General features: G+C 35.2%; 2 protein-coding genes across 6 annotated transcripts; one reads left to right on the forward strand and one right to left on the reverse strand.

Moving 5' to 3' along the window:
• Nucleotides 1–704: 704 nt before the first annotated feature.
• Nucleotides 705–8,887, forward strand: LOC106162858 (uncharacterized). Of its 3 annotated transcripts, XM_087008539.1 has the most exons (8): nt 705–1,557; nt 1,851–1,959; nt 2,114–2,256; nt 5,657–5,809; nt 6,268–6,414; nt 6,752–6,869; nt 7,680–7,735; nt 8,516–8,887. In XM_087008539.1, the coding sequence occupies exons 1-8, from the start codon at nt 886–888 to the stop codon at nt 8,519–8,521; spliced, it is 1,404 nt and encodes a 467-aa protein (XP_086864665.1). In that variant the 5' UTR covers nt 705–885; the 3' UTR covers nt 8,522–8,887. The 3 variants fall into 3 exon arrangements, with proteins under 3 accessions (XP_086864665.1, XP_013395743.3, XP_086864666.1); XM_013540289.3 differs by lacking the exon at nt 8,516–8,887 and having other exon boundaries at nt 7,680–8,076; XM_087008540.1 differs by lacking the exons at nt 5,657–5,809; nt 8,516–8,887 and having other exon boundaries at nt 7,680–8,076.
• Nucleotides 8,163–16,785, reverse strand: LOC106162859 (gem-associated protein 4-like). Of its 3 annotated transcripts, none has more exons than XM_087008533.1 (16): nt 16,719–16,785; nt 15,554–15,623; nt 14,868–15,242; nt 13,622–14,453; nt 13,382–13,436; nt 13,012–13,138; nt 12,573–12,731; nt 12,262–12,369; nt 11,674–11,925; nt 11,272–11,488; nt 10,687–10,793; nt 10,361–10,451; nt 9,861–9,988; nt 9,493–9,625; nt 9,014–9,156; nt 8,163–8,662 (listed from the first exon to the last, which is right to left on the reverse strand). In XM_087008533.1, exons 2-16 carry the CDS (start codon nt 15,611–15,613, stop codon nt 8,399–8,401), a joined length of 3,051 nt encoding a protein of 1,016 aa, XP_086864659.1. In that variant the 5' UTR covers nt 15,614–15,623; nt 16,719–16,785; the 3' UTR covers nt 8,163–8,398. The 3 variants fall into 3 exon arrangements, with proteins under 3 accessions (XP_086864659.1, XP_086864661.1, XP_086864660.1); XM_087008535.1 differs by lacking the exon at nt 16,719–16,785 and adding an exon at nt 16,296–16,314; XM_087008534.1 differs by lacking the exon at nt 16,719–16,785 and adding an exon at nt 15,866–16,220.
• Nucleotides 16,786–16,900: the final 115 nt, after the last annotated feature.

Consider the following 16,900-nt stretch of genomic DNA (forward strand, 5'->3'; position numbering starts at 1 on the left):
GGTATATTTTTGCAAAACTGTCACCACTGTTTGCGTAAAACTGAAAATTATAGATTTACTAAAAAGTTTGAAGAGCAATAAAAAGCTTGCAATGTGCAAAATTGACTTTATATAAGTCCGTCAATGCTGGGGTTCTATCAACGAGGGAAAAACGAGACTATACTGTATATTACCATAAAAGTATTATTTGCAATGCTTACCATGCATAGATACAGCTCTAAATTCTTGCGTGGCTCTTTCTTGCAATTAATTACATGTACGTTAGCACATAATAAAAATATTAATTAATGTTAACATTAACGAGTTCCTGAAATTAAAGTGACCAGAAAATTGTTTCCAAACAATTAACTTTTGTTTACGGATTTTGTTTCAGAGACGGACATAATATCAATCTGTTCTCCTGTTTATCTATAATCTGGACCTCTATTTCTCCGTTGTGGTGCAACGAAAAACATTCCTCATTGTGCAGTTGATGAGTGTGGTCACGAGTTCATGATTTCACGTGCAGGGCGTTCCTGTCGTCAGTGCGTTGTCAATATGAACTCTAATTTGCCACAGTCTGAGGGCGCTGTGTTACTGGGGGCCGCCAGCTAAAACCCCTCCAAACGCAAAATAAATGCGTCAGTTGAGATCACGAGTGCATTTCCTCGATGCATTTCTCGGTACCTATATGATCGGCAGTCAGTAGTTTTCCATTATAGATCGCTGAGAGCGTGTGTTTGGCGGTGCATTTGTCTGTTCAAGATAATTATTTTAAGAAGTTTATATACTAAGGGGTTCAAGTCTTTCAGGAAGATCATTGTATCTTATATTTTCACATTTACCACATTATGTTGTAAAACTCGATATGTAGTGGCCATCAATGCAACAACGTTAGCAAAACGCATGAAACGAACAGCTAACCCAGCGATGGCTTCTGCCACTGCATCAACACCCAGCCCTTCGTTGTTGACCAAAGTCAAAGAGTGCATTGATGACGGAGAAAAGGTCAAAGCTGAAGCAGAACGGGTCCAAGCTGAAGGAGAACAACTCAGAGAAGCTGAAGCAGAACAGGTCAGAATTGAAGGAGAACAGCTCAGAGCTGAAGCAGAACAGGTCAGAATTGAAGGAGAACAGCTCAGAGCTGAAGCAGAACAGGTCAGAATTGAAGGAGGACAGCTCAGAGCTGAAGCAGAACAGGTCAGAATTGAAGAAGAACAGCTCAAAACTGAAGCAGAACAGGTCAGAATTGAAGGAGAACAACTCAGAGAAGCTGAAGCAGAACAGGTCAGAATTGAAGGAGAACAGCTCAGAGCTGAAGCAGAACAGGTCAGAATTGAAGGAGAACAGCTCAGAGCTGAAGCAGAACAGGTCAGAATTGAAGAAGAACAGCTCAAAACTGAAGCAGAACAGGTCAGAATTGAAGGAGAACAGCTCAGAGCTGAAGCAGAACAGGTCAGAATTGAAGGAGAACAGCTCAAAACTGAAGCAGAACAGCTCAAAGCCGACACAGATTGGGTCAGAAGAGAACTTCTTCAAAGAACTGGACCTGGAGATGAGAAGAGAAAACACTTGAATGTATGGCTATGACTTTTATATGTTTTTTTTATTCTTCAGCAGGAATGATTGTCACAATTTCCTGAAACATGTATTGTTTACTGTGTAAAGTACGTGTATACTGATCTATTTAAAAAAGGGAAATAAGAAAGAAAAATATAGTAGTATATGTACATCGTATTAATGGCTCATTCAGGTTAAATCTTCTAGCATAACATTTAAGATTTTTTTTTCTTTAAAAGTGGAAAGGTTTCTCATTTTTTGCACGTTAATGACTTATTATGATCGTTATATTTATTAATTCATTTTTTCAGAAAAGTGAAAAACTTAGATTAAGATATGAAAGGATTCAAAGTCAACACAAGTTAAAAAGAAAGCAAAAGAAGGAACAGAAAAAACAAAACAGGCAGCAAGAAGCTAGTAGTAAGATGTTATTTTTATTATCATTGTTATTGGATTAATTTTTTTAATTAAATTTTTAAAAAAATGAACTTTTCACACATTCTATCCAGGTCACACTTTCAGTTGTACTGAATTTCAATTTCTATCTGTAAATGATTATTCTTTAATTTTGTAGCAGAGGCATCTTCCACCTGTGATTCAGAGAGGCTGAGTAAGCGTGATCTGAAAGCTCTTACTAAGAAAAGGTGCCTGCAAGCCTTGGAAACAGGGCAAAGAGTCTGTGTAGATCTGGGCCTAGAGCAGCACATGAGTGACAAGGTGATTTAGGAGTTTGAGTGTAATTATTTACTGCTATAATATGAAAAGGCAAGAGTTCAGTTTTCCTTCAACTCCATGCCTACTGATATAATTCTTTATTATATCACCAGATGTTTTGATTTTGAGAAAAGTGTTTATTAGATAAGTTGTTTAAACTGTGAGAAAAATAATAAGATTATATTTTTGACAAAAGTTTTGTCTTTTTATGTACAGACACAGATGTGTCTGTACATATTGCCATCACCTGCGTCTGTCGTCGCCGTCGTCGCCGATGGCGATGCCGATGCCGATGCCGATGCCGTCGCCGTGCACTTTCCTTGTAAACACCATAAGTGGAAGGCAGTTTTACTTTTTGGCTTTATATTTACAGAGCTGATGAATATTCATAAAACGCAGGTCAAGTTCGAAAATCAGCATGATCGGGCCATTATTGTAGAAGTTATGCTGTTTTTTCACTTTTCAGCATATATGCAACCTTGTAAACACATTTTAAGGAAAACCGTTTGGCCTGTTGTCATGAAACTCACAGGAGTAATCAATCTTACTAAAACGCAGGGCAAGTTCGAAAATCAGCATGATCGGGCCACTATTTTAGTAGTTATGCGTTTTTTTCATTGTTCAGCATATATGCAACACTGTAAACACAATATAAGAAAAACAGAAAGCCCAATTGTCATTAAACTCACAGGAACGGTCAGTCTTACTAAAACGCAGGTTGAGTTCGAAAATCAGCATAATTGGGGCATTATTTTAGAAGTTATGCTGTTTTTTCACATTTCCTCAGATTTCCTCAGATTTAATTCTTAGGCATGTTAATAGCCTTATTATTTAAGTAATAAGATACGTAAAAGTGTTTGTTTGACATTTCCTGAATCTTTACAACATTGTTAGTTGATTATGTAAAAATGATGGTAAACTTGTTATCGTGTATTGTGTAATAAAGTGTCAAAAATGGAAATAAACTCATATCATTGCAGTTTGTCAGATTCAATCATTCACTATGTTCAGAATCTCAGAATGGAAGAAATTGGACATTTAACACTGTTCTATTGATATTCTTCACATCTCATCAATTTTCTTAGTTGATCTTATAAAAATGGCAGTAACCTATTAATTTTGTTTTATGTTAAAAAAGTGTTAAAAATGGAAATAAACCCATTTCAGAACAGTGCAGTCTTGTTTACATTTTGGCATTTTTAAGGCGTGACTTTGAAGTTCCATCGGCCTAAAAACATTTGTTAGTCATGTTTACTATTTGTCCATGATACTAATATTTTATTATTAAAAATTGATGATCATTATGCTGTTAAACATTATGTAATATTGCATCAAAATTTGAAAAAAACCTATTTTGGGCACTGCTCCCATGATGACCATTTAAGAAAAACCATGTCACTTACTGTTCTCAAACAGTACAGTTAATATGTACAGATGTGTCTGTACATATTGCCATCACCTGCGTCTGTCGTTGCCGTCACTGTCGCTGTCGCCGGCGCCATGCACTTTCATTGTAAACATGATAAGTGGAAGGCAGTTTTACTTTTTGGCTGTATATTTACAGAGCTGATGAATATTCATAAAATGCAGGTCAAGTTCGAAAATCGGCATGATCGGGCCATTAATGTAGAAGTTATGCTGTTTTTTCACTTTTCAGCATATATGCAACACTGTAAACACATTTCAAGGAAAACCGATAAGCTTTTTGTCATGAAACTCACAGGAGTAATCGATCTTACTATAACGCAGGTCAAGTTCGAAAACCGGCATGATCGGGCCACTATTTTAGTAGTTATGCTTTTTTTTTCACTTTTCAGCATATATGCAACACTGTAAACACAATATAAGAAAAACAGATAGGCCAATTGTCATTAAACTCATTCCTGCTAAAGCGCAGGTTGAGTTCAAAAATCAGCATAATCGGGCCATTATTTTAAAGAAATGCAGTTTTTTCACATTTCCTCAGATTTAATTCTTAGGCATGTAAACAGTTTCATTATTGAACTAATAAGATACGTAAAAGTGTTTGTTTGGCATTTCCTGCAATTTTACAACATTATTAGTTGATTATGTAAAAATGATAGTAAACTTGTTATCGTGTATTGTGTAATAAAGTTTCAAAAATGGAAATAAACTCATATCATTGCAGTTTGTCAGATTCAATCATTCACTATGTTCAGAATCTCAGAATGGAAGAGATTGGACATTTAACACTGCTCGGTTGATATTTTTCCCATCTCATCAATATTCTTAGTTGATAATATAAAAACGGCAGAAAACTGTTAATTTTGTTTTATGTTAAAAATTGTTAGAAATGGAAAAAAAAAATACATTTCAGAACAGTGCTGTCTCGTTTACATTTTGGCATTTTCAAGTTGTGACTTTGAAGTTCCATGAGCCTGAAGACCTTTGCTAGTCACATTTTCTGAATATCCATAATACTAATATTTTATTATTAAAGTTGATGGTCATTATGCTGTTAAACATTATGTAATATTGCATCAAAATTAAAAAAAAAAAAAAAACTATTTTGGGCACAGCTCCCATGATGACCATTTAAGAAAAACCATGTCATTTACTGTTCTCAAACTTACAGGAAAGAAACATGGGACTAAAATACAGCTTCAGTAGGAAATACAGTCTGTTTAGTAATTCTTACTGCCAGTTAAACAGTTATTTTGTGAAAATTTCATTTTTCACATATTGGCATTTTCAAGGTGTGACTTTGAAGTTCCACGGGCTTGAAGACCCATGCTAGTCACATTTTCTGAAAATCCATGATACGTATATTTTATTATTAAAAATTGACGGTCATTATGCTGTTAACCATTATGTAATATTGCATCAGAATAGAAGAAAACACAATTTTGGGTGCTGCTGCCATGATGACCATTATGGGAAAACCATGTTACTTATGATTGCCAAACTTTCAAAAAAGAAATACAGGACTAAAATGCAGTCTGAGTTGGAAAAGCAGTCTAAGTGACTTCTTTTTCTGGAAGTTATACATTTTCAAAGTGAAACTTGTCACATATTTTAATTACATTGGTATTACCTGTTGAGGATAATTAAAATTTGATGTTGAATTTGCAGTTTAACATAATGTACTTTTGCATCAGAATTGACAGTAGCCTATTTTGTGCATAGTTATTTCCTGTTTTTTGTCTGTACATTTGACAGCTTTGCTGCCTTGTTCTACTATATTATTTAATAAATATAGATAATGCTGAGCTTTGGATTCATTTGAACAAGTTTTATTTTAATGAATTTCAGTGTAATGAAATTATTACCTTCTTTGAATTGCCTGTTAAAAAATGTATCTGTATTTGAAAGACTGAAAGAGTTTTATAACAGTTTTGCTTTTAAAATGAATGTTAAATTTAAGCAGACATTTTTTACATAGGAAAAAAGCAAACTAGCCCAGCAGCTTGGCCGGCTGTATGGTTCTAATAGACAGTCTGAAGATCCTATGCACATATACTTCACAAACCTTAACAAAGATGGTGTGCTTTACCAAGAATGTGTGAGGAAAAATGAAGGATTTGAAAATTATATGGTGAATACTGGAATCCACGTTAGACATTGTAAAACATAGTAAGAGAACTGTGATGTGTGGGGGTCATGTGATGTGTGGGGGTCATGTGATGTGTGGAGGTCATGTGGTCGTAACAACTACTTTGCTTTTTGTTCACCAGTGAAGTCCATTTACTATAACACATTTTGGTTATTGAAATAGAAAGATGTAATGCAAGTGTGTCTCTTTTTATATGTTAGATGCAGTGCATGCAAGATTAGTTGCTCTCCCTTTCTTATGCATTCCCTCTTCTGTATGCTGTGTTATAGCCAAGCAACTTTTGCTTTACGGCAAAAGGTCAATTAGAATATCTAACACAGTAGTTTTCTTTGCTGAAAACATTGGTGAACAGTTACATGTATGTTTGATGCTATTGTTTGAAGGAGCAATGAAGAAAAAGAATAATGATTGCATATTTTTATTTTGCCATTGTTTTGCAGGTTGACATGACTGAGAAATCTCACATGGAATTATTTAAGCGGGAAGATCTTGTGTTCTTGACCCCAGATGGCAGCACTGTGCTCACTGGTTTGGACAGGAACAAGGTGTATGTCATGGGAGGACTGGTTGACGAGAGCCCTAACAAGGTAGGGGTGGAACAAAACAAAATTATTGATAATTTTTCATATCTTCGGTATTCATTATTTGGTCAAAAATTTTAAGTCTATTAGCCTTTTGGAATACTATGGTCTAAGAATCTACTGACGAAGAACAGAAAAAGTGGCCAGTAGGTAGTATTGACATGGCAGACTGCATACAAAAGTTACAAATGTTTCCAGACCCAAACAAAATATTGCCTGACAGTTTTGATCATTATCTAAAAGATTTCAAAAGAATATTTTGTCTGTTACAATTTAAAAAAATTTACCATGGCATATGATTTATTATTTTTAATTGGTGTTCTTAAACATCTATATCTTGCAGAACATCACTTCAAGTGCAGCCCAGACAGCAGGGGTTCAGACAGCCAGACTACCCATAGATGAATACATGACCAAAGGCGACCAGGGCACCTTCTCTAAAATATTGGCAGTAAACCAAGGTAAGTGAAATGCTTAACCATCTTTGTTCTTATCTTTTTAATCCTGTTAATTCCCCTAAAGTTTTGACTGCTGCTTCCAAGTATTGTCAATATATTTTTTGGCTACAAGATGGCAAAATGGTTAAACCAGTTTGAGATTAGTAAAACTAAAAGAACAAGGCAGCAAAGCTGTCAAATGTACAGACAAAAACCAGAAAATAAAAACGCAGGAAATAGGATACTGTCAATTCTGATGAACTAATGTATTATGCTTACTGTAACTGCATAGCCAACATCAAATTCTTATTCTGCATAACATTGGATTAGGATGAAAGTAAAATGTGTATCAAGCATTAGACTAAGTTCCCATACCTAGATCAATCTAACAGGATCAATGCAACTCCAAGGGGTTTCTCACTAAATTGCTTTCAGTTTGAGAGTCTTAGGATTCTGGCATGCCAGTTTCAGTAGGCGTGACAGACAACTAAGCCACTTACATTGATTGCAATTTAGCAAGAATTCCCACATCTGTGTCTGTACATAAAAATCATTTTGGCATTAACTGTAGCCATTGGTTAAATGTTTACACTATTGTTGTACAAATAAATGGATTTGGTTAATGACACCTACAGAATGTTTCGATGTTATCAGTGAACATTAGGCAAACATGCTGTAAGAATAAAGTTGCGAAATTTTACTTTTTTTGCGTTTTTTTTTTTTTTTCACTATAACACAGCAATATTATACTTCTTGCATGATTTTTTTTTTCTTTCAGTATAACATGTATCTAAAATGTATTGTTTTAATTTTCCCCATCATTTCATTTTTCAGTATTTGACATTTTGTTGAAGTTCCAGCAGACAGGAGACTGGAGACAAGCGTTGATGGTGGGTGTACCACAGAGAACGGGGTTCATCTTGAAATCAGATAACATAGTCTGATACCAACTTACCTGTATTTGAACTGTCATGATGTAAGGGGGGCATCACAAAAGAACTCCAGAAGGAAGTTTTTACTCGAGATAAATCAAACCTAGTCCATTTAAGGTGCAATATTTTGACTGTTTTATAGCAAGAAAGACATGGCTTTGGATTATGTGATTGATCCATAGTTACTGTCTCCAACTAGACAACTGCAGATATGTCAGTAACTGAACTGGGGCAAAATTTCAGTCAGAATTTATTATTGCTCGTCTTAAAATGAACAACTTCAAGTTTTAAATTTGTTTGTGAAGGACAATGATTAGCCTGTCATGTATGCACAATTCTAAATCCTAAAGAATCCATAAACAAATCATTTTTTTCATTATATTTTATTTGAAAAGAGTTCCATGATGTCATACCCAACTCTCAAATCTACCTCTCTTTTTGCTGTCTTAAAGGTCAGAGCAACATTACATGCGAGTCTGTGATTTCAGAACTGAGGTCCCTGTATAATGTGAATGTATTTCGCAAACACCAATGGATACATTTTTGTGTTGCCTTCAGGGAAGTCTTAAATATGATTTGGCAAAAATATTCTTCCTGGGTCTCCTTGATGAAATGACACCATTATAACAACTTTTTCAGCAAAGTTTGAGACCACTGCTCATTTTGAATGAGTCTAATACTTTCCTCAATCGTTTCTCTGTACAATAACGTATACTTAAGTACACTATCTGCCTGTAGCTCTGACAGCCAGTCTAGAACAAGGACAAACATGGATTCTGTGCCTAGAGCAGGGAGAATAGACAGAAGATGGCAGACGTGGCATACTGCTTGACTCAACAGGAAGGCCTGGCTGGTAGCTGGGTGAGAGAGACTGCTGAAGACACTCTGAAATATAGACATTGTGTTCAACATGGTTGTATTAAACCTTTTTAACTGAATTTGAAGTTTTGCAAGTGACAAAAAATTACAAAGTTGTTATCATAACTTCAGTGTTGAAATATTTTTTTAAAAGTTGTTCAAGTTAAAGGTTGTTGAAGTTAAATTATGATGTTGTTACCTGTTTCTAAAAATGTAATAAAACAATGAATAAAAAATAATTAAAAAAAATAATGATTGTAATTCAATTTGTCTTTCGAATACATTTTCCAAAAAATCAATTTTATCACTCGGTCATTTCCAAGGCTACCTTAGTCTAATAAATTTTTCTGTAGATGGCATTACTTAGAATGTGCTTACTTTGAGCGTGTTGGCACAACATTGGTTAAGATGAAACCAAAATCCTTTGCCACTTTTTTCTTGCATCATAAACCCATACAATGTCTGCCATAGGCACATCACATCTGAGGTAAACTGTAACAAGCTCAGTTCATACTTAAGACCTGGAATTGGACATTTATTAAGAATCTTTAACATGTACTGGCATATATATAAAGTGACATGTCTTCTTAACTGTCTCCTAAAATGATGGCATGACCAACTAGATAACAGTATTTTGTAATTTTATGTGACAAACACTAAAAAAAGAAAATCCAAAATTATAAAATGAGGTGATTCTGGGACATTTTTTACAATATTCATAAAATGTTCTAAAATTCCATAACCACTGGAGAATTTGTTAAGTGGAAAAATTGCAAATAAGAAAGATTTTATAACTTGGATTATCTGAATATTGTAACATAAGATGATATTAACAGATATATTGAACCCATATTTACCTGTGAGGTCCACAAGTGGCAGATGTTTCATGTAATGTGTCTGAAACTGGACGTGGACCTGGTCAGCCCTCACCAGATGACCAACTAGACATACAATGTTTGACCACTCACTCATCAAACAATTTGGTAACACCTGAAAGGTGAGTTAAAGATTGAATGTCAATGTCTTAGCACAGCTCCACTTTAAGCTCCACTTCACATTAAGCTACCTGGCAGAAGATACTTGAATTTTCCAAGAGAAAATGTGTTTCAAGAACAAAATTTTAAAATCCTATCTATTAAGAATAATTACTTCTGTCCAACAGTCTTATCCCCGAGCTGCGTAATTGTAATGCTTTGTGTAAAAAAAGTCAACATTTGATGATTACCTGTATGGCTGCTGACAGAAGACACTGGTAGGACATTACTGTATTACAATCCATTCCTTTCAATACTGCTGATGTCAAAGTGTTGCTGATAGCACAAAGCTTGAGAAGTGAAACTTCCACCTCCTCATCTGAGAATAAATTATCAAAAATCAAAAATTATTAAAAATACAATTAACAATATACGCTGTGCATACAGTAGACTCTGTATACCTTTGGCACTCTGAGACCAGTAGATTTATTTGTTCGTGGAAAATGATAATTTGAGTTGTACAGTGAAGAATCTACTATGTACATGTAAATAATCAACATCCAGTTTTTTGATGACTGACAAGCATTTAACATTTTTGTCCTGATGATTCCTGATTATTAGTACTACTGTAACAGCAGATGTTTGTTCATTTTGGGTTATTTAGTGCCCACTTGATGATGTACTTGTATGCTGTTTCTAATACTGATACAGCATTTTTTCTTTACACTCTAAGAAAAGAAAGTAAACATACCTGTCGTCACATCGACTGCAGACCATTCATCAGCAGGAAGATGGCAGATACTGGAGATGACTTTGGGATAGTCCTTTAACTGATATTTCATCTAGAAAATATAAGATTAATACTGACATATCAATCTTCTCAGTAAGACATCTTATCTAACAAAAGATCATCATTCACTTAATCATAAATATCTTTTCTATTTAAACATCAGGAGTGTCATCTTCTACTAGTGGCATATATTCCCTTTCTCTTTTAAATTACTTACAATTAATATCACATAAACATGTGATTAGAAGAGTATATATGATCCTCTTTCAGTAGAAATCATAAAATACCTTGGGTAATGTGTCTGAAGTAATAGCTTTCAGCACAGGTTCAGCCTGCAGTCTTGCCTGCCATCCAATATTACACAGCTGCTCACATAACCATTCCACATCTAACTCTAAAACATACAGGAGAAGATTAGATGTAAATCACTTTGTGTCAAACATTTTTGAGCCTCCTTATCTTTCAGGACACGTGTCTAAGAATCTCCTGTCCTAAAGGAGAAATTTAATAGTGGCCAGTAACTGAACAAATTAACCAAAGTTCACTGGCCTGACAGTAATACTGACATTTACCATGGGCCACAGCTTAACATCACAGACTAGAATGTGTAAAATAACTTTATAATAAATTAATGAGGTCACTCTCTAACACTTTTTTAAGCTATCAAACCCAACCGTTAAAGCTTTAAAATAATTTAAATTACTAAAAGCAACATGAACAAGTAACTGACATAGCACTGACTGCAACTGGTAACACAGACAGCCCTAACTGATGGTCATTTGCGCATATATATATATATATATACATATTGTAAAAAGGTGTGAACTCTAATAAAACTTAGGCTGTAGGATGTAAAAAATCTGTTTCCTTACCTACAAACTTGTGATTTTGCAGCACATTGGCCATGTCTTGTAGTATATCAAGACAGCACTGCTTCAACACTGTCCTGTTTCCTGTGTCAGCAGGGTCCCACAGGGAACAGGAGCACTGTTCTATCATACCACACAAGCAGACTACTATGGCAAGGGGGTCACAGCAACCAGAGTCCAATATGGAAGACGGAGAGCACTGTAATACTTTGTGAAAAACCTAAAAGATAAGATTTGTTTTCAACATTATAATCAAGAACTTTCATAAAAAAACCAAGATATGGTTTTTAAAAATGCCATATTTGAAAATCCACAAATCAAAAAGAAAAGTATTTAGTCAATGTTTCAGCTATTTCTAATCAGAACATCCTAATAAGCAAAGAAACAGCTATAATATTATAATACCTGCAATGCAAAAGTTGGATCAATTTCCACCAAGGAGAGCTGTGGTACCACCAACTGCTCCAAACAACACTTGGGAGATATCAAAAATGGGGCCTCCTGCATCGCTGAAACCAAAAGTGCCATCAAGTTCTGTCTGTGAGTTTCTGTCATGTTTGGTTTATTCAGCCATGTTAATAAGACATTTTCCAGTAAAGGGAGATCTGACTGGCTGGCTGGATTGTACTGGCAAAGGACTGGGACTGACTTCAATAGCTGTGGAAAAAATTATTTTATTACAATGATGTATGCAAAGATATACTCAAATGTTCATCAGTAAACAATCAGCTACAGATGTTTCACAAAATATGACTGCACTGTTCATAAATTTGATTTTTCCAAAACTCCTGTTCCACAACCTACCTAGTGATGTTAAAGTACGAAGTACTGCAGTATTTTTGGGGTAAAAAATGTCAGTTTCTTGTAGTTTCTTGTAACATAGCAACAAGCAAACAAACATACAAACAAGCAGACCAATAAACTTGTAAAAATTCTTTAACAAGTAATAAATATTTTAGAAAGTAATATAAGTGCATAAAACAACTATCTGACCTGTGTGATTAACTGAGTCTGTCCATTATTGACCACTGCATACTGGATGATCTTTTCCATTACATCATGCGGAGACTGCAAGGCAAGAGCCAGCACCTCACACTGTACCTAAAAATATAATCAAACAGATAGCAACAAAAGCGAGATGAGAATGACAAAAAAAGCCATAAAAACTAGTAGTTATGTTGAAAAAATAAAAATATTTGAAAAAGAAATATTTTTTACATAAAGAAAAAAAGCATACTGCAAGAATAAATTAAGTTGGTGAGAGGGAACCATAGAGGTCACAATTAAATCAACCACTGACCCACCTGTCTCCCTGGCTTTCCTGCTGTAGTTAGCCTGTTGAAGGCGGATGTTAAAGTCTGATCAAACTGGTCATCTTTATGCCACTGATGACTGGTCAGAAACCGATGAAAGAGCTGGTTCTGGTTGTAAATGTCCAATAGCCCATAAGCACGGAGAACCAGCTGAATTTAAAATTGTTATTATTGGTTAAAAAAAGACTTCTGTTTACAGCCTGTGCCAAAAATTTTATATTTGCTCTTCAAGACACCAGTGATTAAGACTCTACTAACCCAAAGCACACACACATCTAGTCCCTCCCAGTGGACCTCCACATATGACAGGTGAAAAGAGTGATATTATTTCTTCACACTCTCTTTGCTCTAAACTTCAAAGGTCACAGAAAACTGTACATATTTAAAACCTACATATTTCTAAAATATGAGCAGGGGATTAAGGACCCACCTTCTCAAGCTTGCTTGCCACCTGCCCTTTTTTGGTTTCTTGACCACTGCCCAGCAGACCAAGGAGTTTAGGAATATATTCAACTTTGGCCAAGGCAACTACATTGTCTTCCAAACAATCCAACCACCTGCAAAATTATACTCACTAGAATTTCAACTTAACTTACATTTTTAGTTTCCAAGTTTGCTTTTGTGCAAAACAAGGTATATACTATTACCCAAACTTAGCCTTAAAACTTGCTCAAGAACAAAAGTACTGATGTTAAATAGATAAACCATAAATAATGAAGTTACTGTAGTTAATATCAGTATCTCTGAAAACACACAAGAACAGTAGCAGGCATGCTGTAAGTGGTCACACACATACTGACCTATCTTCAAGTCCTGACGTAATCTCTTTAGCATCGAGTAGCCATAACAACCAGTCTGAAACAAGAAAAGTATATATCTAAACTTCATCTAAAACATAATGACAATTTTAATCAATTATGTACATACATACATATATAACAGAACTTCCGAGATATTTCTGTGCATTCTATATGCTCTCAAATGAATCTTTTCTCGCCCATTTTCAAACTAAAACTCCTCTCAAGAGCTCTGATGCTTACTTTCCCAACCAGCCTTTCGCTCGTACACACATAAAGCTGCTTCAGCCAATTTTTCTTCAGGTGTGGGCTCTCGTCTCTTAAGCTCCTCTCTGTATTTTCTACTGATATCAGCATGAACTGGGGCCACAGACTTGAGCACAGTTTCCAAACAGTTTCGCATGCATGAAAACTCCTCTGTTTGCAGAGCCAAATTCAGGGATGCTTCAAACTGCTCCAATGTTATGAAAACGCAGTCGATGGTTATATTCTCGGACTGAGGGTCAAGATCAAATTTGTAAAACAAGCTTTGAAAATGGCCCTCTGTCTGAATGCAGTGGTTTAAAAAAGCTAAAATGTCACCAAGAAATGATTTCAAAGAATCCCAGAGGTCATGCACAGTGGACTGAGTTCCCCCTTCTTCTGATCTGACAGAACTGAGAACATGTACTGATTCCATGGCAACTGCCATTAAACACAGAAGCATTTCCCTCTTTTGTTCTTCCATGAGGGAATGTTCTAGCATTATCTGACAAGTGTTAAGTAATCTTTTCAATGTGGGAAGTTTATATGGCCATTCACATAATTTATAGTCATGCTGCACAGGTACACTGATATCTTCAGTGTGGTAAGCAACCAAATTTTCTTGCTGTCTAGTGCCATTGACAACTGCCCTGCCCTTGGATTCTGTAGATTTAATTGTCTTCTTGGCTGATACAAGTAATGCATTGTGTTTGACAGAAAATTTGCATATGGCATGGAGAATGTCTGCATCTCTGTCCTCATAGAGTGAGAGGTGAGACAAAAATCCATTCATAAACTTCATCTGTATGTCTTCTCTAAGTTCTGAGAGTATCTGAAAATAAACAGGTGACCTGACTTACATCTGGGGACGTAAATTTTTGAAACTATTTTTCTTTAACGAAAAATAGTATAATGTTTCTCTTTAATTCAAAACTTTGTTGACAAAAAGTGTGTGTGAGAGAGAGAGAGAGAGAGACAGAGAGAGAGAGAATAAATTACAATAGGATTGTTTTTTCTCAAAAATATTGGGCCTCACTGCAACATCCCACTTACCTTCCATAGAAATGAGAAATGATAAAATGAGACAGCCAAATTACAATCACATACTTCTTACTTAAAGTCAAATAAAAAAGATCACTTTTCTGGTAGCCTGAAAGATATATGACATACATAAAACCTTTCATTTAAAGACTTCATATCTCCATTGAAAATGTGTAAGAGCTACTAAATCAGATACCATACTTACTTCACAGAGTATTGCTTCCCAGTGACATGCTTTCACCAATTCATAGTAGACATCCATGTTGAGTCTGGGCAGACATTCTTCTAGGACATCACTCCACTCCTCCTCCTCCTCATCTTTCTCTCCCTCCTCATCACTGCCATGCCCCCTTAATCCACTGGAGCATACCTCCTCTTCATTATCCAGCTTCTTGGCCTTTTCTTCATTATTACTCAAGGTCCTGGCCAGAAGTATTGCACACAGCTTCCAGGCCCAAAACTGCTTGTCAGGAGCAGCATGTGGATATTCCAAACCTTCTATGATCTCTCCTATGGTTTCTATGACTGGCCTGATGACATCTACACAACAAGGCGGTTCATATGTCTCCAAGTCAATGCCCTGTAATGAACAAAGCCTTTAAGGTGAACCTATTTAAAATTTTTTTTGTGATAATATTATTCGAACAATCCCAAAGCTGGGTGACACATAACAGGTGAAACAGACCTTTCAAACAATCTGGTTTGAATCTTTAATTGTTGCCAGGAAGACAGGTGACAATTAAGGGACTGTTAGACAAACCAACTTGTTAATCATACTGAGTATAGCCAGGCGTATCATAAATGGAAAACTTCTGATTCAATAGTACCAACAAAATTCTTTTTGAGGAATATTTTACTCTTATATCTTTCCCCTTGTACTGTTAAGTTTACCTGTGATTTAATCAGCATGAAACTGCCATGTAGCACAGCCAGTTCTGGACAAAACTCCATCTTGTTCTATCTGGAAAAATGAAGGTTTATATGATATTATACAATTATGATGTATATTAACTGCTATCATTCTTGAAAGAGTAACCATCTCCATTCTTCTAAAATTGTTAAACAAGTTTTTACATGCATATAAATTTAATAATTTGTATCTGCAAAGCGCAAACTGCTTTTACAACTTTTAATTTTAAATTTGGAATATTTTGATGACATTCAGTGATGTATTAATTCAATAAATGTATTTCAAATGCACACCTTTCTTCAGACTAATAACATTGGACTTTTCATAAAAATGATGTATAAATTAGTCATAATTTCCCAACCATGAAATCTACAATATAATCAGGTCCGAGATCTCCGTCTTTCCAAATGACAAGGTTACATGTTAGCAGCACATATAAAAGTTCACCCCTAGAACACACTATATATAATTACTTAGAGATTTGGCATGTCTGAATCCATAATTTTGTTGTCACTCTTCTTAATACTTTAAAGACAATTTAAAAGAAGACACAAAAGTTAATTGCAATCAAGAAACATATCACAAAGTGCCAAGAATTCACAGATACTGGATAATGCACTTTACAGGTCAGTCTACAATTTGATAATGCATTTGATATCCCACGTCAAAAAAAATTAATCTAGACATTGCATGACCAAAGCTTGATTACAAGACAATTTCCACCTAAACTGGAATCTGGATATAGGTAGATAGGCTGTCTAATACATGGTTACACCACCCTACTAGATATGTTCACCAGTCATGCTGAAAATGACACCTTGGTAGACTGAACCTCTGAATACTGGCACAGATAAGTGGGAATTCACATCATCCAACCAGAAACAATATACGGTGGGCAGAATTGTCCTGCTATATCGTTGAAAACAGGTGCATAAATTTAGTAGTAATTAAGAGTAAGCATAACTAAAGTACACAATGAAAACGAATCAGAGTTAATGGGGTGGGGGGGTGCAAAAGTACCAAAAATCCAAAGCTAAGTTGAATATACCACCTCCAATTATCACTTTGTAACACAAAGAAATGCAATAAATTGCGTATGACCCACTGAACAAGTAATTATTGAGAATATAAACTGTAAAAACGTACGAAAGTGTCACGCAAGAGCGACGCACGTGTTGACTCGGGTTACATAGAAAACCAAGATTGAGGGCAATATTTCAAATCAGCATAGAAAATGTTACATCAAATTGATAAGAATACAAAACACATAGTGAATATCAAAAAATGTTTTTCATGCATGAAATTATATATTCTTGGCCATATTGGAT

The sequence above is a fragment of the Lingula anatina genome, chromosome 3 (genome assembly GCF_051362555.1).
Source record: "Lingula anatina isolate TDL-2025a chromosome 3, LinAna3.0, whole genome shotgun sequence".
Taxonomy (NCBI): domain Eukaryota; kingdom Metazoa; phylum Brachiopoda; class Lingulata; order Lingulida; family Lingulidae; genus Lingula; species Lingula anatina.

Excerpts from the sequence above, each read along its gene's own strand:
- LOC106162858 (XM_013540289.3), top strand. The coding sequence starts at position 886 with ATGAAACGAACAGCTAACCCAGCGATGGCTTCTGCCACTGCATCAACA. Across the intron at positions 1,960-2,113 it reads CAGGCAGCAAGAAGCTAGTA|CAGAGGCATCTTCCACCTGT; the intron begins GTAAGATGTTAT and ends TTAATTTTGTAG. Across the intron at positions 6,870-7,679 it reads AATATTGGCAGTAAACCAAG|TATTTGACATTTTGTTGAAG; the intron begins GTAAGTGAAATG and ends TTCATTTTTCAG.
- LOC106162859 (XM_087008533.1), bottom strand. The coding sequence starts at position 15,613 with ATGGAGTTTTGTCCAGAACTGGCTGTGCTACATGGCAGTTTCATGCTG. Across the intron at positions 12,370-12,572 it reads CAGGAAAGCCAGGGAGACAG|GTACAGTGTGAGGTGCTGGC; the intron begins GTGGGTCAGTGG and ends TTATATTTTTAG. Across the intron at positions 10,452-10,686 it reads CTTCAGACACATTACCCAAG|ATGAAATATCAGTTAAAGGA; the intron begins GTATTTTATGAT and ends TATATTTTCTAG.